At 51.2% G+C, this 17,463-nt stretch overlaps 1 protein-coding gene across 5 annotated transcripts in view; it reads right to left on the reverse strand.

Annotated features, from left to right (window-relative positions):
* The window catches only part of SIGLEC1 (sialic acid binding Ig like lectin 1), a 67,471-nt gene that overhangs the window by 20,473 nt on the left and 29,535 nt on the right, over window positions 1–17,463 (reverse strand). For all 5 annotated transcript variants that reach the window (XM_034771295.1, XM_034771300.1, XM_034771296.1 and 2 more), the window contains 8 exons: window positions 14,683–14,764; window positions 12,760–13,119; window positions 12,038–12,334; window positions 10,002–10,265; window positions 8,276–8,530; window positions 6,815–7,114; window positions 3,508–3,762; window positions 1,982–2,284 (listed from right to left, as the gene is read on the reverse strand). In XM_034771295.1, the coding sequence (XP_034627186.1) occupies window positions 1,982–2,284; window positions 3,508–3,762; window positions 6,815–7,114; window positions 8,276–8,530; window positions 10,002–10,265; window positions 12,038–12,334; window positions 12,760–13,119; window positions 14,683–14,731 (2,083 nt within the window). In that variant the 5' untranslated portion in view covers window positions 14,732–14,764. The remainder of the gene's footprint in view (window positions 1–1,981; window positions 2,285–3,507; window positions 3,763–6,814; window positions 7,115–8,275; window positions 8,531–10,001; window positions 10,266–12,037; window positions 12,335–12,759; window positions 13,120–14,682; window positions 14,765–17,463) is intronic.

Genomic DNA, 17,463 nt, shown 5'->3' on the forward strand with positions numbered 1-17,463 from the left:
ATCCTAGCAGACAGTTATGTCATGCCCAAGGGGGCAGCCCATGGGGGTATACAAAGGAGCAAGGGGATGGCCTTAACCCAAGGGGGAGTTAGTCTGTATCCTAAAATCCATTTCCTGACAGTGCAATCTGTCCCCAAGAGATGGGCTGGAGCCCCGTTGCGTGGGACATTTAAAATTAGACTCTACAGAGCTCTAGAAAATGTTCTGGAGGCAGCAGTCCTGCCCCTGGGGGCTAGGAGTGTAGAAGAGGGTCTTTTCCATCACTAGATTCTGTGATTCGATTAGGCTGAGGAACAGGCTCTCAAGAGAAGTGGTGGTAGCTGTAACAGACAGTTACAACGGGAGTAGGCAAAGTCCTGGAGAATGCACAGTAGGACGTGCGTGTGAGGGTTACGGTGTGTATGGGGGGGACCAGGGGGGAGTACATTGGGGGCAGCATACATTAGATGACCTTGTACATCAGAGTTGTATGATGCTTTGAGAGGGGGATTTTGACACAGAGCCAGATTCTGATCTCGGTTACACCAGTGTAAATGCATAATAATTCTATCGCTTTCAGCGGAGTGACTCTGGATTTACCTTGGTGTTCCTGAGAGCAGAATCTGGCCCACCGATGGGAATCGTTGCCTCTTGGAGTATCGCCGGCTTTGAGGGACTTTGGAAACATTTTGCAAATTTCACAATTGTCTTTTTTTTTAGCAGCGAATCAATCAATCGTTTCAAATGTCAAAAACGGGCCATTATGTTGCCCTAATTTGGCAGCCGTTTTCCTACAGCTATCCCCGAGTTCTATCAAATGGCCAGCGCTTGGCAAAATGGGCATGGCCTAAAGTCATTCGTGATATGTCGTCTTTATCCAGTAATGTGTGTCCGTGCACAGAAGCTTGGTTTTATGTAGCAAACTCGGTCAAAAGGCCCAAATTGGACACTTACATTTCAGGTAGTTTCCTTTCTTCATGATGGATTAGATGACCTCTTGAGGTCTCGTCCAGCCCTGGGTTTCTATGAATCTACGATACACCTCTACCCTGATAGAACACGAATTCGGATATAACGCGGTAAAGCAGCGCGGAGCCCCGGGCCCTTAAAGCGCCACCCGAGCCTCGCTGCTTTACCGTGTTATATCCGAATTCGTGTGGAGCAATGGACCCTTTAAATCACTGCCCAAGCCCTGCTGCCAGAGCTCCGGCGGTGATTTAAAGGGCCCAGGGCTCCCTGCAGCAGCTGGAGCACCGGGCCCTTTAAATCACCGCTGGGGAAGCCGGTCTCGCCGTCTCACCTATAAGGTGGTGAGATTTTTTGGCTCCCAAGGACCGCGTTATATCGGGGTAGAGGTGTATTTAATATTCAGTGGTTCCATAGGATACTGCGGAATCTCCCCTTTTCCTTGTTCCCTTTATGGAGCCCATCCCACTAACTCGGATGCCATCCTAGGAAGCAATGGGGGCAACCCCTACAGGAGTTAATAAGGTGGGATCAGTAGTGAATCACCCAGAGATTCATAGATTCCAAGCCCAGAAGGGACCACTGTGATCTAGTCTGATCTCCTGCATAGCCCAGGTCGGAGACCTGCCCCACAGTAATCCCTAGAGCCGAGCTGTTAGAAAAACATCCCATCTTGATTCAAAACTTGCCAGTGATGGAGAATCCACCCCAGCCTTTGGGAAATTATTCCAGTGGTGAACGATGCTCAGGGTGACCAAACGATTCAATCCCTCACAATAGCCATTTCGCTAAGGGTTCAATCCAGGGCCGTGACGAGTCGGTGGGACACGACCCGCCCCTCCAGTGAACCCCCATTGCGATCAATGGAATTGCTGGGGGGATTTTTTTTTTTATAACAGCAGAAGGATTAGCGTGAATCGTCCCTTACCGCCAACCCGGGGCCTGGCCCCCTCCCTGCCTGCCTGGGTCTCTCTCCCACCACACACGGTTGGAAAGGCCAGTTCCCTTTGAAAGAGGAACCCAGCTGGGCACTCACTCTCTGCACTGAAGACCATGGAGGTGCTTGCATTGCCGTAGGCGTTCCTAGCCAAGCACACGTAGGTCCCTTCGTCCTCCAGCACCACCTCGCGGATCTCCACCTTCAGACTGTTGTACGATGGAGTCGCCCTGAGCCTCTGGCCGGCCAACGAGCGGGAGCCACTGGTGGAAGCTACTAATTCATCTCCTCTGTACAGGGCTAATTCGGACTGCGGGTCGCTGTCGGTGGTGCACAGGACGATGCCCAGGTGCCTGTTCTGCGTCTCTAGCAGGGAGCTCATCTGGGGCCGTCTCGGTGGGACTGCAGGGTTAAAATGTTGTTGGCCGATATGTTATTTGACATATGATTATTTACTAGATTAGGAGAAACCCTCGCAACCCCCCCTCCTCTCCAGCGCTCTAACGGGTCCTTCTGATGGCACCAGCAGCCAGGCTGTTGCTCCAGTCTCCTTCTTTGCTCAAACAGGCCTGGGCCAATAAAGGCGAGACAGGAATCTGGCCAGAATTGGAATCAGGAGCAACTGAAGGTCCCTGAGCCGCCAGCCTCACTTTGATATGACGGACCGTATGTTCTGGGGCAGAACTTTGGGAGTTTAGATGATAACCGTGGGCCAGACTCTCAGCTGGTGTCAATCCGCAGAGCTCTATTTCCTTCAGTGGAGCTACTCCGATTGACACCCATTCAGGAGGTGGCCCAAGGATCTTGCATTTGTATGGCGCCTTGGATCCCGATAGAGTCGAGAAATTTAAACTCAGACACAAGCTATGGGTAGGGAGCACGTCATCCACCTCTGAAATGCACGTGCAGCTCTGGGGTGGAACGTAGCGGCTGTTTTACGGTGCACAGCAACGCTACACTCAAGTTAAGGGCAGGAAGCGAAAACAACGGTTTCCTCCTAAAACGACAGGGAGAAGCGATGGGCAGGACGAACAGCAGTTACCGCAGGCGGAATTTGGGCCTGGCACCGGAGTTAATACTCTTATGAAGAATGCCAGCCAGGGCCTCTCTTTACTGACCATGAATGGTCAGGATACCAGTTCTACTCTACATCTCACCTGCAAGATGACAACTCCACCAGCACCACGCCAGCTTAGCACCCTGCTGTGGAATCTGGAGTGTGTGAACTCAGCTAGAAGGTTGCTTGGCCACGGAGGCTAGCTACGGAGCATCAGTTGCAGGACCAGGCCAGTATTGCCAGATTGATCTGATTAACCGACTGGCATCTTACTTTAATAAAGGCTTTCAGGGCCAGATTCTGCTCTCAGACAGGCTCGTGTAAATCCGGAGTCACTCTTGTGTAAATCCGGAGTCACTCTGGTGTAAATCTGGAGTCACTCCATTGATTCAGGGATCACTTTAGTTTCACGATGGGGCAGCTGAGGGCAGAACTTGGCCTTTAGTGTGTGAATTGTGGCCTCCCCAAGATGTCCCCCCGCTGATCTAAGGATTAGCCAGTTCCCTAATCACAAAGAATTCCCTCTTTGGCCTTATTTGGGGGGCCGTGGAAGGGAGGTCATACTTACACAGCACCCGCAGAGTGACAGCCGGAGAGGTGCTGCTGCCTCTCTTCGTCTGGGCCTTACACTGGAAAGCGCCCGCGTCCCCGCTGCTCGCGGCTGGGAGGACCAGGGTGTTCTCGGAGCTCTCCTTCAGCCACGCCGTGTTCTTATACCAGGTATAGCTGGGCCCCTCCTCTGCACTTCGGGTGGTGACACACGTCAGGGTGACTGTGTCTCCTTCGCGCACCTCCGGGGCGGGACTGATCAACACTCTCGCTGCTGAAAGAGGGAGGGAAGGAAACACAGTAAAGCAGGGGAATGAAATCTTTGTCGTGAAACTTTTGCCTGCCTGCTAGGGCTGTTGCCCAAGGTTTGTCCTCTGGGCCTCACATAAGCTGTGTGAGCCTGAGCCGCCTCCGTCTAGTCCTAGCTGGACACTGGCCCACGTTGCCCATCCAAAGATATGCTAAGGGCTGTGTGAGTCCGGTGCTGTACGGGGAGATGTAATGAAGCCAGGGACACTGAAATCAAACCTCTAGTCCAGCTACTGAGTGTAGATTCAGCGCCCGGCTCTTGTTTGGGTTTGCCTATACCGCAGTATTATGGGCTAGGTTGTGGTTCTTTATTGTTTGCTGTTTTTTTATTGTGGCCGGTTTGGGGGAGGGAGGGAGAGGAGGAATACAGGCCATTTATAAGACTGGCAGGATGGCTTTCGGCCTCTCCTCCCACATTGGGATAGCTGCCCCAAAGGAGGAAGGGGGTTTGAAAAAATCCTGTTGAAACTGTTTTTCAATAGAAAAATTGCTTTTTTTTTTTTTTTTTTTGGCAAAACAAAAGGTTCCACAAAAGAATTAGGATTTTGTGACAAAAAAGTCATTTTTTCTGCACAGAAACCAGAACACCCAAAACCAAAAAAGTTTTTGGCTTTTGGCCCAAAGCTGAAACACTACGGTTTGGGAATACTGCTGCAGTGCTTCATGGGAGTTGTAGTTCAGGTGCATACTGCCCGCACTCTTCTCTATGGGCCGGGTTCCCTAGTCAAACTACATTTGCCATGATGCACTGCACCACGGAGTCCCTTGATGCACCTGTGATGGCTTAACAAGAAGGGAGCCATGGTGCATCATGGGAATTGTGGTTTGGCCATGAAGTACCATCACTGCATATCAAATTGAAATATTTTTGGTTTCCAGTTGAAATTTTTCTGTCAAAAATTTTGGGTTTTCAATATTTTGCTAAGAAGTCTAAAAATTTTGGTGAAAACTCAAAATTTCCAAAATGGAAAAAACAACCCTGAAAAACATTTTCTGATTAGCCCTATTAGGGAGGCTCCTGGCTTCTCCAATCAAAGAAGCAGTTTCCTTCCAGAGAAAGCTTAAAAGAAAAGAGTCCTTGTAAAGATACACCAGGCCCATATGAAACGTCACAGCTCAGCAACACAAGAACTTCAGCACCGGAACAACACGCTCTCTTCATCTCTACCTAGCTAGATCCCGAGCGTCTGCATTCTTAATCAGCTGTAGCTTCTTCAAGGCACAATCCAGAAGTCTGGAGAAAAGTGAGTTGAAATCCTCAGTCCCTGAGCTGTCTATAGTTACAACTGGTCAAAAATGTTTACACGAAAGATTTTCCCACTGCAAAAATGGGATTTGTCAAAAAGAATTTTTTGTTGTTGTTGTTGTTGTTGTGGGAAAATGTCATTTTCAATGGAATTTTTCAGGCAGAAATTTCTAACTGGAACTAAACTTTTCAATTTGTTCTCATTGAAATTTTTGTTTCATTTTGGTTTTCAAAAATCTAAAAATTATTTAAATTTTGAAACGATAGGAGAAAACCCAAAAATCTTTCTCATCATTCCCTCCCTCTCACTGAATCTAACTGGATGAGCAAACTGGCGAGGTTGTTTCTCCCCCCACACTTTACTCTTCTTTTTTCCTTTTGCCGCTCTGTAACTGGTCTGAAACGGGAGAAGATCTGAAAAGTCACTGAGTGGAAAAAGGAAAAACAAGGAAAAGAAAAGGTATGGGGGGGGGGAACCCATTAGACATTATCCACATGCTTTCACTGGCTAGCCAAAAGGGGGCAAAAAAAGGAAGAGTGTTGAAATGTTTTGAAAAAATATTTAATGAAAAATTTTGAAAAAATATGAAAAATGGTTCCAATTTTGGCACCAACTCTGAAACTTCAAAATGTTCAGTGAAATTGTTCTGTTTTGTCAGCCAGTTCTGCCTGTATCAGAACGTTAAACAGCATCTCGATAACTTCTTTGAGTGTAGGTCTGTGATTGGGTGTAACAGGCCCCCGGGTGATTTCTGGAGGGGTGTCAGGTGTAACTGGTTATCCAGCCCAGCTGGGGAGGAGATGGGTGCTCATAAAGGAAGGGAGCACAGGGCAGAAGAAGGGAGGAGACCCAGGTGAGAGATAGCTGAGAGTTTCCTTGGGCTAAAGGATGAGAGAAGCTTGGGAGGCCTGGAGCCAGAATCAGAGGGCCCAGAGCCAGGAGGAAACCTGGAGGCTGGGGGCAGTGAAGCTGGGGCCAGAGGCACATTGTCCCTAGAGGAAGTTGGGTGTTTCCTCTCTCTGGGAAGGGCCAGGGGAAGGCAGACTGAAGAAAGCCGCAGGAACAGAATTAATCCCTGTGGCGGGGAGAGGCAGTCCTGAGGGGTCGGCGTTCCAGCAGAGAAAGAAGAAGGACCGAGGGAGACGCCTGGGGACCAGCAGAGAGGCTGTGCTAAGTGCAGGCTGCAGGGAAGGAGAGTAGACCAGGGTTCCCCTCCCAGCCCTCAGGAGGGGGCCTACATGCTTCATGTCAGGACTGTTGAGCCCAGGATGGGGCTGAAGATGGAGTCTCAAGGACAAGTTGAGCAATAGCACCCGAGGGGGCCGAGGAATCTCTTGTCCTGGGACGATTTGGAACGTTTCGTTGCACGTTTGTTACCCCAGCTGGGGAGAGACGTAAAGCGAGCTGGGCGGAGTCGTGAGACAAGGCAGACCACCGCTGTTGGCCGGGGGGCGGATAGGTGAGGAGAGCCTGCTAGGCCGCATCCGGACACGAGGGTGCCCCAGCAGTCAGCCGACCTTTCTGTAAGGCTTTAATCTAAGGATGGTGCAGGTATGGCTCAATGGACCGTTGTGAAATGCTCCTCAAATGGAGAGGCCAGAGACACCCCATGGCCCAGGGTTTCCACTGTGAAGTTGGCAGAAGAACGTTACTATTATTAAACATGATGCTCAGAGAAGGCGTCATGCCCAAAAACCCGTCCGGGGGCCTGGGAGTCCCGATTGGTGGCAGCCCCTTACCCCGCGTGATAATCACAAACCGTTTACTCACTTTGGGCATGGAACAGCTTAGCAGCAGTCACGTTCCCGTACGCGTTGCTCGCCGTGCACCGGTATTGGCCGTCGTCCTCCGGCAGCACGTTGAGGATCTCCAGTTTCAAGGAGTTGCGGGAAGCTGTGATGCTGAGCCGCTGGCTGGGGGCTGCATGGGAGCTGGTGGTGGCGACGAGGGCCTCGTTGCGGTAAAGGGCCAGTGCAGACAGGGGGTCGCTATCCACGGTGCAGTGAATGAGAGCCAGCTTTCCTTCCTGCGTCTCCTGGAACAAGGTGATTGCAAGGGCCCTAGGGGGATCTGTGCGGTGGAATGAGACAACGACAGAGCATTGGCGGTGTGATGAGCCAGGAATCGAAGAACCCCCGGAGCATCGCTTATTATAAACTTTCAAAAATGAATACACAGTCGTGTTAAAAAATAATTTGGGGCACCGCTTTTGGGTGCCCCCAAATCTTGGCGCCCTAGGCGGCCGCCTAGTTCGCCTAGTGGTTACACCGGCCCTGGCTGCAGGTAATCTCTGTCTGTTGCACCTGACCGGGGAGACAGCTGTGGTTGCTGTGAGCTCCAGAGCAACCCGGTCACATTTACCCAAGTACCAGCATCCCATTATCAAACCTCCCATGATCTCCTCCTGGCAGATATTTGTGGGGCAGTTGATATTGCCTGGAGCAGGGATGGTTTCCCCAGTTTTTACTGACAAACGTTTCAAGGCAAAACTCCCTAAATATTTATTTTCCCCAAACCTGCAAAATTGTGATTCCCCTTCCCCCCCCCCCCCCGCTGCTCTGTTACTCAGAGGCTGTCAAACTGGGGGAGGGGCCGCTCTGCCATGTCCCTGAAAATCTCCTCGGTGCACCTCTCTGTCTCCCTTCGCTCCCCCAGTTCAGCCCCTCTGGTCTCGGAAGGCCTGGAGCTGTTTGCACCGAATGCACACGTATGCAACCTGCCCACAACCATACATGCTGTATTCAGTGCAATAAACTGGATATCCTCCCTCGTCCCCACTCTGCTGGACGGCTGCTGGCGTTTATTTTTACTCTTGCAGGATTTTGTGGTTTGCTTTTGGGGGGGGGTAAGCTTAGAGAATGGTTGTTAGGTGTATCTGCCTCTCGCACCCCCTCTCTAAACTCCCTTGCAAAACTCCCCTGTTCACTAGTTCCTCTGATCACTTAAGAACTGGCTTTTTAAACCCCTCTTCTCCCTGAGCAGCCCTGCCCCCCCCCTCCCCCGGGCTCAGCACACAACCCCCCAAACTACACTGGAATCTTCAAGCAACAAGTAAACTACCAGCCAAACTCACCCCAAGGATCACATCGTCTCTCCTTCACCCCGGAGACCTCCCGGACAAAACTTTTCTGTTTGCTAGCTCCTCCCATCTATTAATCATTTATTAACCCTTTAAAAACCTCAGATCAAGGTGCCCTGCAGTCGTAGGTGTGAGTTTTGTGATACACTTACAGAACACGCTCAGGCTGATGGCCTGGGACATCTGACTCCCTTTGTCGTTCTGCACCTTGCACGAATAATAGCCGGTGTCGCTGCTGGTGACTTCGTGAAACACCAGGGAGCGGACCGTGCCTTCCTTGATCCAGACATTGTTCTTGTACCAGGTGTAGCTGAGATCCTGGTTCTCCTCGCCGGGAACGGCGCACGTCAAAGTGACCGTCTCGCCTGCCTGTATCTCTGCAGAAGGGCTCACCGAGACCACGGCAGCTGAAGGAGATGACAGCGGATTGAGTCCTAGAGATTAAGACTAGATGGGACCACCAGATCATCCAGGCTGACCTTCTGTATAGCAGAGGGCACTAAGCACCACCCAACCACCCCCTAGCAAGCCCATCCACCAGAATTAGACCAAGGGGATACTCGATTACTTTGTGCCACGGGCAGAGATCGGGGGGAAGGAGATGCACCGGGGCTCCAGACCCCTGCAGTGGCAGGAAACTGAGTATGTGAGATACACTCACATGATCCTAGCAAATAACCTGTGCCCAGGACGGGGTGAAGCCAGATTTTAAGGGCTACTGATCCTCCAGCTTCAAGACATGAATGGGCAGGGCCGGCTCCAGCATTTCTGCTGCCCCAAGCAAAAAAAAAGCCGCGATTGGCGGCGGCAATTGGGGGGGGAAAAATAAAGCGGCGATCGGCGGCGGCAGTTCAGTGGCAGGTCCTTCGCTCCTAGAGGGAGTGAGGGACCTGCCGCCCCCGAATTGCCGCAGGTGCTGCCCCTCTCCCTTGGCCTCCCCAAGCACCTGCTTGTTAAGCTGGTGTCTGGAGCCGGCCCTGTGAATGGGACACCCTCTGGGTTGAAGAAGGACCCCCACACACACACACAGCTCTCCAGGATGCAAGAGCGAGGGGAGAGGAAGGCTGGGTTTGTCATTAAAGCACTGCACTAGGACTTGGGAAATTTTGGATTCAATTTCTACCACCCTGGCAGACTTGCTGTGTTTGGGCAAGTCATTTAGTCACTCTGTGCCTCGGTTTCCCCATTTGTAAAACAGAGCTAGCGATGCTTCCTTATCCCAAAGGGTAGATTCAGTAGTGCTTGCGCGGCACTCGGACATGAGGGTGATCAATTGAGCTGAGTAGGAAACCATTTTCCCATCTTATAAAATAAATCGGAGACCTTGAAAAATGTTCCTGTCCAGAAGTGGGACGAAAAGTCAAAATCTCACATTTTTGTGAATGAGAAAAAGATTTGGTTTGGGTCAATGGCCTGTTTCAGTTTGATTTTAACCTTTTTTTCTTTAACTATTTTTTTAGTCAAAATTGACTAACATTTGTAAACAAAAAGTCATTTTGACTTAAAAAGTGGAAACATTCCAGCGCAAAAAATGTCAAAACTGGCCAGCTTGACCATTTCAAAAAAGTTTTCTGATCATTTTTTGAGTCGTGAGAGTCCTTGAAACCGACCCGGCTTTGCAAACTGTTTGGATTTTGACGAATCAGCATTTTTTAAAAAAAACCCATTCCTTGAAAAATTCCCAGCCCGCTCTAATGAAAAATACTGAGGCAGTCAGTCAGTTGCATTAGGGTGGAGGGAACGTTATTGTTTTGCTCCATCCTGGCCTAGACGGAGCACTGGTTTTGGTTCTCTTTGCTGCACAGGGTCCCCGTGAAGCCATGGTGCTACAGTGGTATTAGCTGGTGATTCATCTGCAGCCCCGTCCTCCATACTTACAAAAAACATAGAGAACAACTGCTTCCGCCACCCCGGTCCCGACGGAATTTTCCGCTTCACAGTGGTACGGGCCATAATCTTCGCGAACAACGCTCTGGAGAGTCAGAATCTGTTGGCTCCCCAAGGCCGTCCCGCCCTTGTACCACTTGTACGCGGTGACCTCGGGGAAGGTGCTGTTCACGCTGCACGTGAGAGACACGCTGTCGCCCACCCGGATGTTCTTTGTGGAGGGGGTGATTACCACTTTTGTGCCTTTCGGGGAATCTGCAGGGGAGTCGGAGGAAGAAAGGACACGCAGTGAATGGAGGGGGCAGCTAGTGGGCACCACCACAGCCAGGAATCGCTGGCTGAGACTGAAGCCAGCGGTCCTGACTTAGGGAAGTCGGGTTAGCTCAGAGGCGTTCGTCACTCTGTCACTGTCTCCAGTCTGGTCCATGCTGCTCATGACCCTCTGAGAGCTCTTCTATCTGTGGCCTCTTGGAAATGATATTGGCACCACAAGTCCTGCATCTTGGCAGGGGGTTAGACTCGATGCCCTTGCAGTCCCGTCTCACCCTATGGTTCTAGGAGTCTCTATATCTGACAAATCCACACAGGGCAAAAGACCCCCCACCTCAACTAGCCCCTTTGCCAGTGTCAGAGACCAAAGCCTGAGTGAGCCAAAGGACCTGAACCAGCTTCTCATCCTTAGAGATGGTTCCCTGCAAGTCAGGAAGCCAGATCCAGGACTTAGGGCTGCTTCCTAACCACGTTCCCTGGGCGGCATAGCCTGGGGCGCCTCTGCTTTTGGGAAAGGAGACAGCTCCACGGGTAGACGCTGGAAAGGTCTTGGCCCATGGTCAAGCTAATGACAGAGGCAGGCGGTGGCTGCTGGCATTAGCCTATGAGCAGAAGAACAGGGCATCATGGGTAGAGTTCTTGGGCTGAAAATTGTGTGCAGGCTCCATGGAGCACTGGAGTTCTTTGACATACGGGGCGAGGGGGTCTGGCTACCAGCTATCTCAGCACCACAGTCCCCGTTGGGGCTGGGAGGAGAGTCCTGTTTGCCAGGCGGACGGTGGGTGGGGAGGCAGGGCTGGGCACAGCGCACAGGGCGCGTTCTGAGAGGAAAGTGGGGAGCTGTAATGAGTTGGTGGTGGGTAGAGAAGGAAGAAGTGATATTAGAAGGGCAGCTGGCAGTTGGCCTTAATGAGAAACGTTTCTGGAGCTGACATTTGCACCCCCAAGTGGTAAGAGGGAGTTGGAGGGGAGGGTCTGTACAGCAGAGATAAGTCGGTCCAGGAGACCGGGAGGAACTAGGAAACTGTTGGCCAGATGCAGCTTCCAGGAGACATCTGGACTAACTGCACCGGCATCCAGGGATTGACACCAGCCCCTGGGACCTCTGGCCCCTTTTACCAAACTGGTGGGTGCTGTCTTAGGCGCCTTGTCTTAGGCCACCAAGTCTGAGAATGTCGGCACAGCTGCTCCAGGGTGAAGGCCACAGACTGTTTCTAAGGGGCCTCAAGTTCTGCGTTTGTACAGCCCCTCTCTTCTCAGAGAGCTTTACAAATGATATTCACCGGGCTCCCCAGCCTGCCTTCCACTCCTGCGCTCTGCCAGCGATAGCATGCAGATGTCCAACTATGCAGGTAGTCAGACCTCTGCATCCTCTCTCTTGCATCCACAATTAATTGCACCCAGCAACGAATCAACCAGAGGAGGTTTTTTCCCCAAGTGTGGCTCTATAAGACACAAGACCCAATTCACTCCCCACAGGAATGCAGCCGCCTCTGGGGTGGAACAGGGCAGCGGCGGAAGCAGCACCCAGCAATGCCACAGCACAGGATAGGGCTGCAAGGCGAGAAGAAGTCTTTGTTCAGTGGCAATCACAGAGGAGAATTTAGGGAAGCCAGACGTCCGTTGGAATCTGGCCATGTGTCAGAGATCACATGGCAGAACTGGAAGCATTGTGGGCTGGAAAGACATGACTTGGGCAATGCAGAGGCCGTAGCTGCTGGTCCTTGCGCCAGTGTTCGAAAAGCAGCACTACTCACGTTTCACCTGCAGAACGATTTCCCCGGTTGCCTGCTTGGAGCCAACAGACACTTCGCAGAGCAGTTTTTTGGAGTGGTCCTGCCATGACAAGGAGGTAACGAGGATCTGCCGGCTGAGCACTCCAGCGGTGTCCAGTTGCACTGCCCCAGATACGGTCGAGAGCAGGGCATTGTAGCCGCTCCACTGCAGAGCGGTGCTCTCGTATGGGCAGGCGTACGGACTGGAGCAGGTGAAGTTCACTCTCACACCCTCCCTTAGATCTTCCGGGGCAGCAATGGCCGGGCTGGTGGGGGCATCTAGGGATGGAAAGAACAGGGATATTCTGGGGAATCTGCGATGGGATAATTGCGATTCCAGTTTATTCCTCCATCACGGCGTGGTACCCTTGGACATTCATAGAATCATAGAATATCAGGGTTGGAAGGGACCTCAGGAGGTCATCTAGTCCAACCCCCTGCTCAAAGCAGGACCAATCCCCAGACAGATTTTTACCCCAGTTCCCTAAATGGCCTCCTCAAGGATTGAACTCACACCCTAGGTTTAGCAGGCCAGTGCTCAAACCACTGAGCTATCCTGGTAGCAGTGGGGATAGAACTCAGCTGCTCCACAAGCACTCAAGCTACAGGAGACTCGCCCATGGCTGGCAGCAGTACAGGGCCCATGACACACAGTGGAGTAGTTGTGATTTTACACGCTCTGGCTAGCTCGTCTCCATACTCACCGGTAACCGTCACCATCACCCCACGCAGGTCTGACCACCGGTTGCCCTGGTTGATCTCGAACCTGAAGTTGTACTTGCCGCTGTCCTCGCTCCTCACACCCCTCAGCAGCAGGGTACAGTTGTGCCTGGCTAGGTCGCCCAGCAGCTCGGTCCGGCCCTGGAACCTGCTGTTGACCTCGCTAGGAGTGGCCGAGTGGTAAATCACGGTGTGCTGGCTTTCGTAATCCTTGTACCAGATGGCCACAATGCCACCCTCGGGGTTCTCTGTGCTGGGGTAGCTGAAGGTGCAGGGTATCTGGAGGCAGGAGTCCTGCACGCTCTGCAGGCTTTGGGGGTAGGTGACGCCCCACGAGCCAAAGACTGTATTGGACAGAGGGGAACAGACAGAGGGAGCAAGGCACAAGCAGAAACCTCAGTCAGGACAGAGTTAATCTGCTGACTCCATCAGCAACATGCTTCTCTCCTCTCTGCCAGCCAGCGGGGCCTGGCTCCTGGGCAGAGACCTCTTCCCTTCTGGCCTTGCCACTGATCTGCCGTGTCTGTGGGTGGAGGCGGGGAGAGGGGGAAGGGGCTTGAGCATCTCACTTAGGCCCAGATTTTCAGAAGCGTCGACCAGTTGGGTTCATTGACTTTAATGGGCATTGCATCTGATCTCTGGGGTAACTCCATTCAAGTTGGTGGAGTCGTCCCAGAGCTGAATTTGGCCTATTGCGAGCAGCCGGTGCATGTCACCATGTACATTGGGCTGTCAAGCTGGGCATCCAAAATCAGGGGCCAGGCTGGAAATTCGGGCTGCTGGCTTAGTGCCTCAGTTTACCTGCGTGTAAAATGGGGATAATGATGCACTGCCTGTGTTCAGTGACTGAGGCATAACTGAAATACAAATAAATCATGCCACCTGCTGCCAAGGGATTGGTTAATTGGTTTTTGTACTGTGCCTTAGGACCAGTAAACGCTCAGTGTCTGATCCTACTCCCACGCTTACTGGTGTAAAACAGGAGCGTGCACTGCCCTGGGAGAATATACAGGGGTCGGTTAGAGATTGCTCCTGAACCTAGGAGAGAGAATCCTACAGGCTCTGGGTAAGAACATAAGAACGACCAGACTGGGTCAGACTAATGGTCCATTTAGCCCAGTGTCCTGTCTTCCGACAGTGGCCAATGCCAGGTGCCCCAGAGGGAATGAACAGAATAGATAATCATCAAGTGATCCAGCCCCTGTTGCCCATTCCCAGGTTCTGGCAAACAGAGGCTAGTGACACCCAGAGCATTGGGGTTGCATCCCTGCCCATCTTGGCTAATAGCCACTGATGGACCTATCCTCTATGAACTTATCTGATTCTTTTCTGATCCCTGCTTCACAATATCCCCTGGCAAGGAGTTCCACAGGTTGACTGTGCGTTGTGTGAAGAAATACTGCCTTTTGTTTGTTTGAAATCTGCTGCTTATTAATTTCATTGGGCGACCCCTAGTTCTTGTGTTATGAGAAGGAGTAAATAACACTTCCTTTTTTCACCTTCTCCACACCAGGCATGATTTTATACACCTCAGTCACATCCCCCCTTACTCGTCTCTTTTCCAAGCTGAACAGTCCCAGTCTTTTGAATTTCTCCTCATACGGAAGCTGTTCCATCCCCCTAATCATTTTTGTTCCCCTTCTCTGAACCTTTCCCAATTCCAATATAGCTTTTTTTTTTTTTTTTTTTTGAGATGGGACGACCAGAACTGCACGCAGTATTCAAGGTGTGGGCGTACCATGGATTTATATAGTGGCATTGTGATATTTTCTGTCTGATTCTCTATCCCTTTCCTAATGGTACAAACCCTTTGCCATGCTGGAGGCAACGGAGGGAGTGCTGCATGCGGGCAGAAGCTAACAGAACACAATTGATCATTATTATTAGGGTTAAACATGGCACCGTACCTTGCTGGGCATGACTGGCCAGGAAGATAAGCTGAAATAAGAAGGACATGACAGCTCCCACTGGATAACGTTATGGGAGATCCTGGTGGACGAGAAAAGAGGATCATGCAATAGGCTCTTGCAGGATGGTTAGTCTTTAGTTAGAGGGGGAGAGATAGCTCAGTGGTTTGAGCATTGGCCTGCTAAACCCAGGTTGTGAGTTCAATCCTTGAGGGGGCCACTTAGGCATCTGGGGCAAAATCAGTACTTGGTCCTGCTAGTGAAGGCAGGGGGCTGGACTTGATGACCTTCAAGGTCTCTTCCAGTTCTAGGAGATGGGATATCTCCATTTATAATAATAATAATAATAAGTGTTTGGAAAAGGACGCTGTGCTGGCGAAAGGAGCTGAGTCTAAGGCCCTGCAGACTAGAGGCCTCTGTTTAACCAAAGATTTGAGGCAGGATGAGTAGCAGTAGAACAGGCTTCCTCCATGTTGACCTGCCAACGTGCTGCAACCCAAACCAGGGTGGAAGAGGAGTGCGTCTCCATGGCCCAGCGAGGCCTTGGCACCTCTGCTCGGACTGGTGGTCATCCACCCGCTAGGCATCAGGCCGGGACCCCGCTCATCTCACCGAGATCAGGCTGAGCGTCCATCAGATGAAAACCGCTTTTGATTGCTATGGGATAAATGTCGCTCTCAACTGAACCCGTGTCACAGTGGAATAACCCCCCCCCCGGTTATTGGTGTTACTTGCTGACTCCTTTGGTCTTACTCCGGATTCACACTGGTGCAGCTATTGGAATCTGCACCCAATTCTGTACAATGACGTGGTTGCTGCTGTGAAAGCATGTACCTGGCATCCCAGGGATGGGTGCATGGGACCTTGGGATGAGCATAGCCCAGCTCCATAGCATTGTTAAACCAGACACCTCGACAGAGGGTGTTGGTTGGAGACCCCATCTATCAGGTACCTGCTGGTTGGAGATGATCCACTCTTGATTGGATAACCCACTAGTTCTGGGCGGCCAATGAGAGACCTTAGACAAAACCACCATTCTGCTTGGCTTGTTTGGAAGCTCTGATGTCTCTGGGTTGAGGACTCCAGCTGTGGGACTATGTCCTGCCCCCACAGACTCAGACACTGGGAATATTTAGATCTTTTTATTTTTTTGGAAGGGGAGGGGATAAGAAGGCTGCTGGCAGCTCCCCCCAGTCCCAAAAAAGTCAAAGACATCCCTTCAAATTCTTCACAACGTTGTAACCTACAGCTGATTGTGGGGAAAGGAAGAAAGCCCATAGCTGAGATTAAAAACTCCCAGATTAACAGGAAAATTTGCAAGACTGGGCCCCAAATATCTTCTGCGAAGCGCGTGGGCACTGGGCATGCCTGCGTACAAGTGTAAATGCATTTCTGGCTCTTCCAGGTGTCATCTCTCTGCGTCCTCTGCCTGGGAGCAAGGGCACTTGGGTTCAGCCAGGTGATCCCACCTCAGACCTACACAATGGCTTGATGGGGCAATGCAGAGAGTTAGTCGTGTGACGTTTGGTAGCAGAGGGTCATGGGATGTCCCCAAGCTGGGCGCAAGCCCCACCGTTCACATCGGGCCCCCTGTTTGGAGGCGTTCAGATCCGGAGTGTTGGTGCAGATTGCAACGACAGATGGGATCCCAGATCTGGATCCAAATTTCCCTGCAGCTCAGCTCCAGGATTTTGGTTTGGCCATGCGTAGAGATCAGATCCAGGCTGATTAAATGAGCATCCACCCCCAAATTGCCCTGAAGTGCAGGGAAGTGGCCATGGGCCCTTTGTGGAGATAAGGGGTTTGGTCGACCTGACATAACCCCTCTGTGAGTGCAGAGAAGCCTGAGAGTTTGGAAGGACACTGAGTTTAGACAGATGATAGTCACAGTGTATTCCATCGCAGAGAGACTTGAATAGCAGCCTCCTTGTGGATGAGAAGAGACCCACCCCTCGGTGTCAATCCAGTGTCAATCTAGAGTAGCCCCGTTGCAGTCTGTGGAGTCATTCCACCATGACACTGGCGAAGCCAGAGCAAAATTTTCCCCACAGTGGCCAGTTTTGATCTGATGGACATTCAGCATAAGCTCGGTGAAACCATAGCGTGGGCAGAAGGTGAGGGGCTCATCTACTGGCCCTCTCCTGTTGCACATACTGTGGGGATGGGACCCCCAGCTCTAGGCCCTTCTAGGCAGGAACCATGCCATGGGGAAATGTCTGTGGTAGGAGCCCAGTGTATAAAAGGCAGCAGCTGGGTGGCTGTATATCAGTGACTCTCGGACAGAGGATCTTTAATGTTTTTCCTGCAGCAGGTGATATTAAAACACTGTGTGATTTCATTGGTAACCAATCGAAGTTGTTAACCAACCAGGATGCTTTACTAGCCAATGAAGTTATTAACTTGCACTACGTTATTAATTTCAGAGGGGCAGCCGTGTTAGTCTGTATCAGCAAAAAGAACGAGGCGTCCTTGTGGCATCTTAGAGACTAACACATTGATTTGGGCACGTTATTAATGTATTTGCTGTGAGAATAACACACTAAATCTTTCCTCGTCATACTGTTTAAATATGAATAGCACTCTAGTAAACGAATCAGCGAATTCCCACTATCGTTCGGGCAACGTTGATCACTAATTTGGCTCCGGAACCACTGAGGTCGGAGTATCACTGGTATATGTAAAAAGAAGAACAGGAGTACTTGTGGCACCTTAGAGACTAACAAATTTATTAGAGCATAAGCTTTCGTGGACTACAGCCCACTTCTTCGGATGCATCCGATG

This window comes from Trachemys scripta, chromosome 5 (genome assembly GCF_013100865.1).
Source record: "Trachemys scripta elegans isolate TJP31775 chromosome 5, CAS_Tse_1.0, whole genome shotgun sequence".
In the NCBI taxonomy this organism is placed as follows: domain Eukaryota; kingdom Metazoa; phylum Chordata; order Testudines; family Emydidae; genus Trachemys; species Trachemys scripta.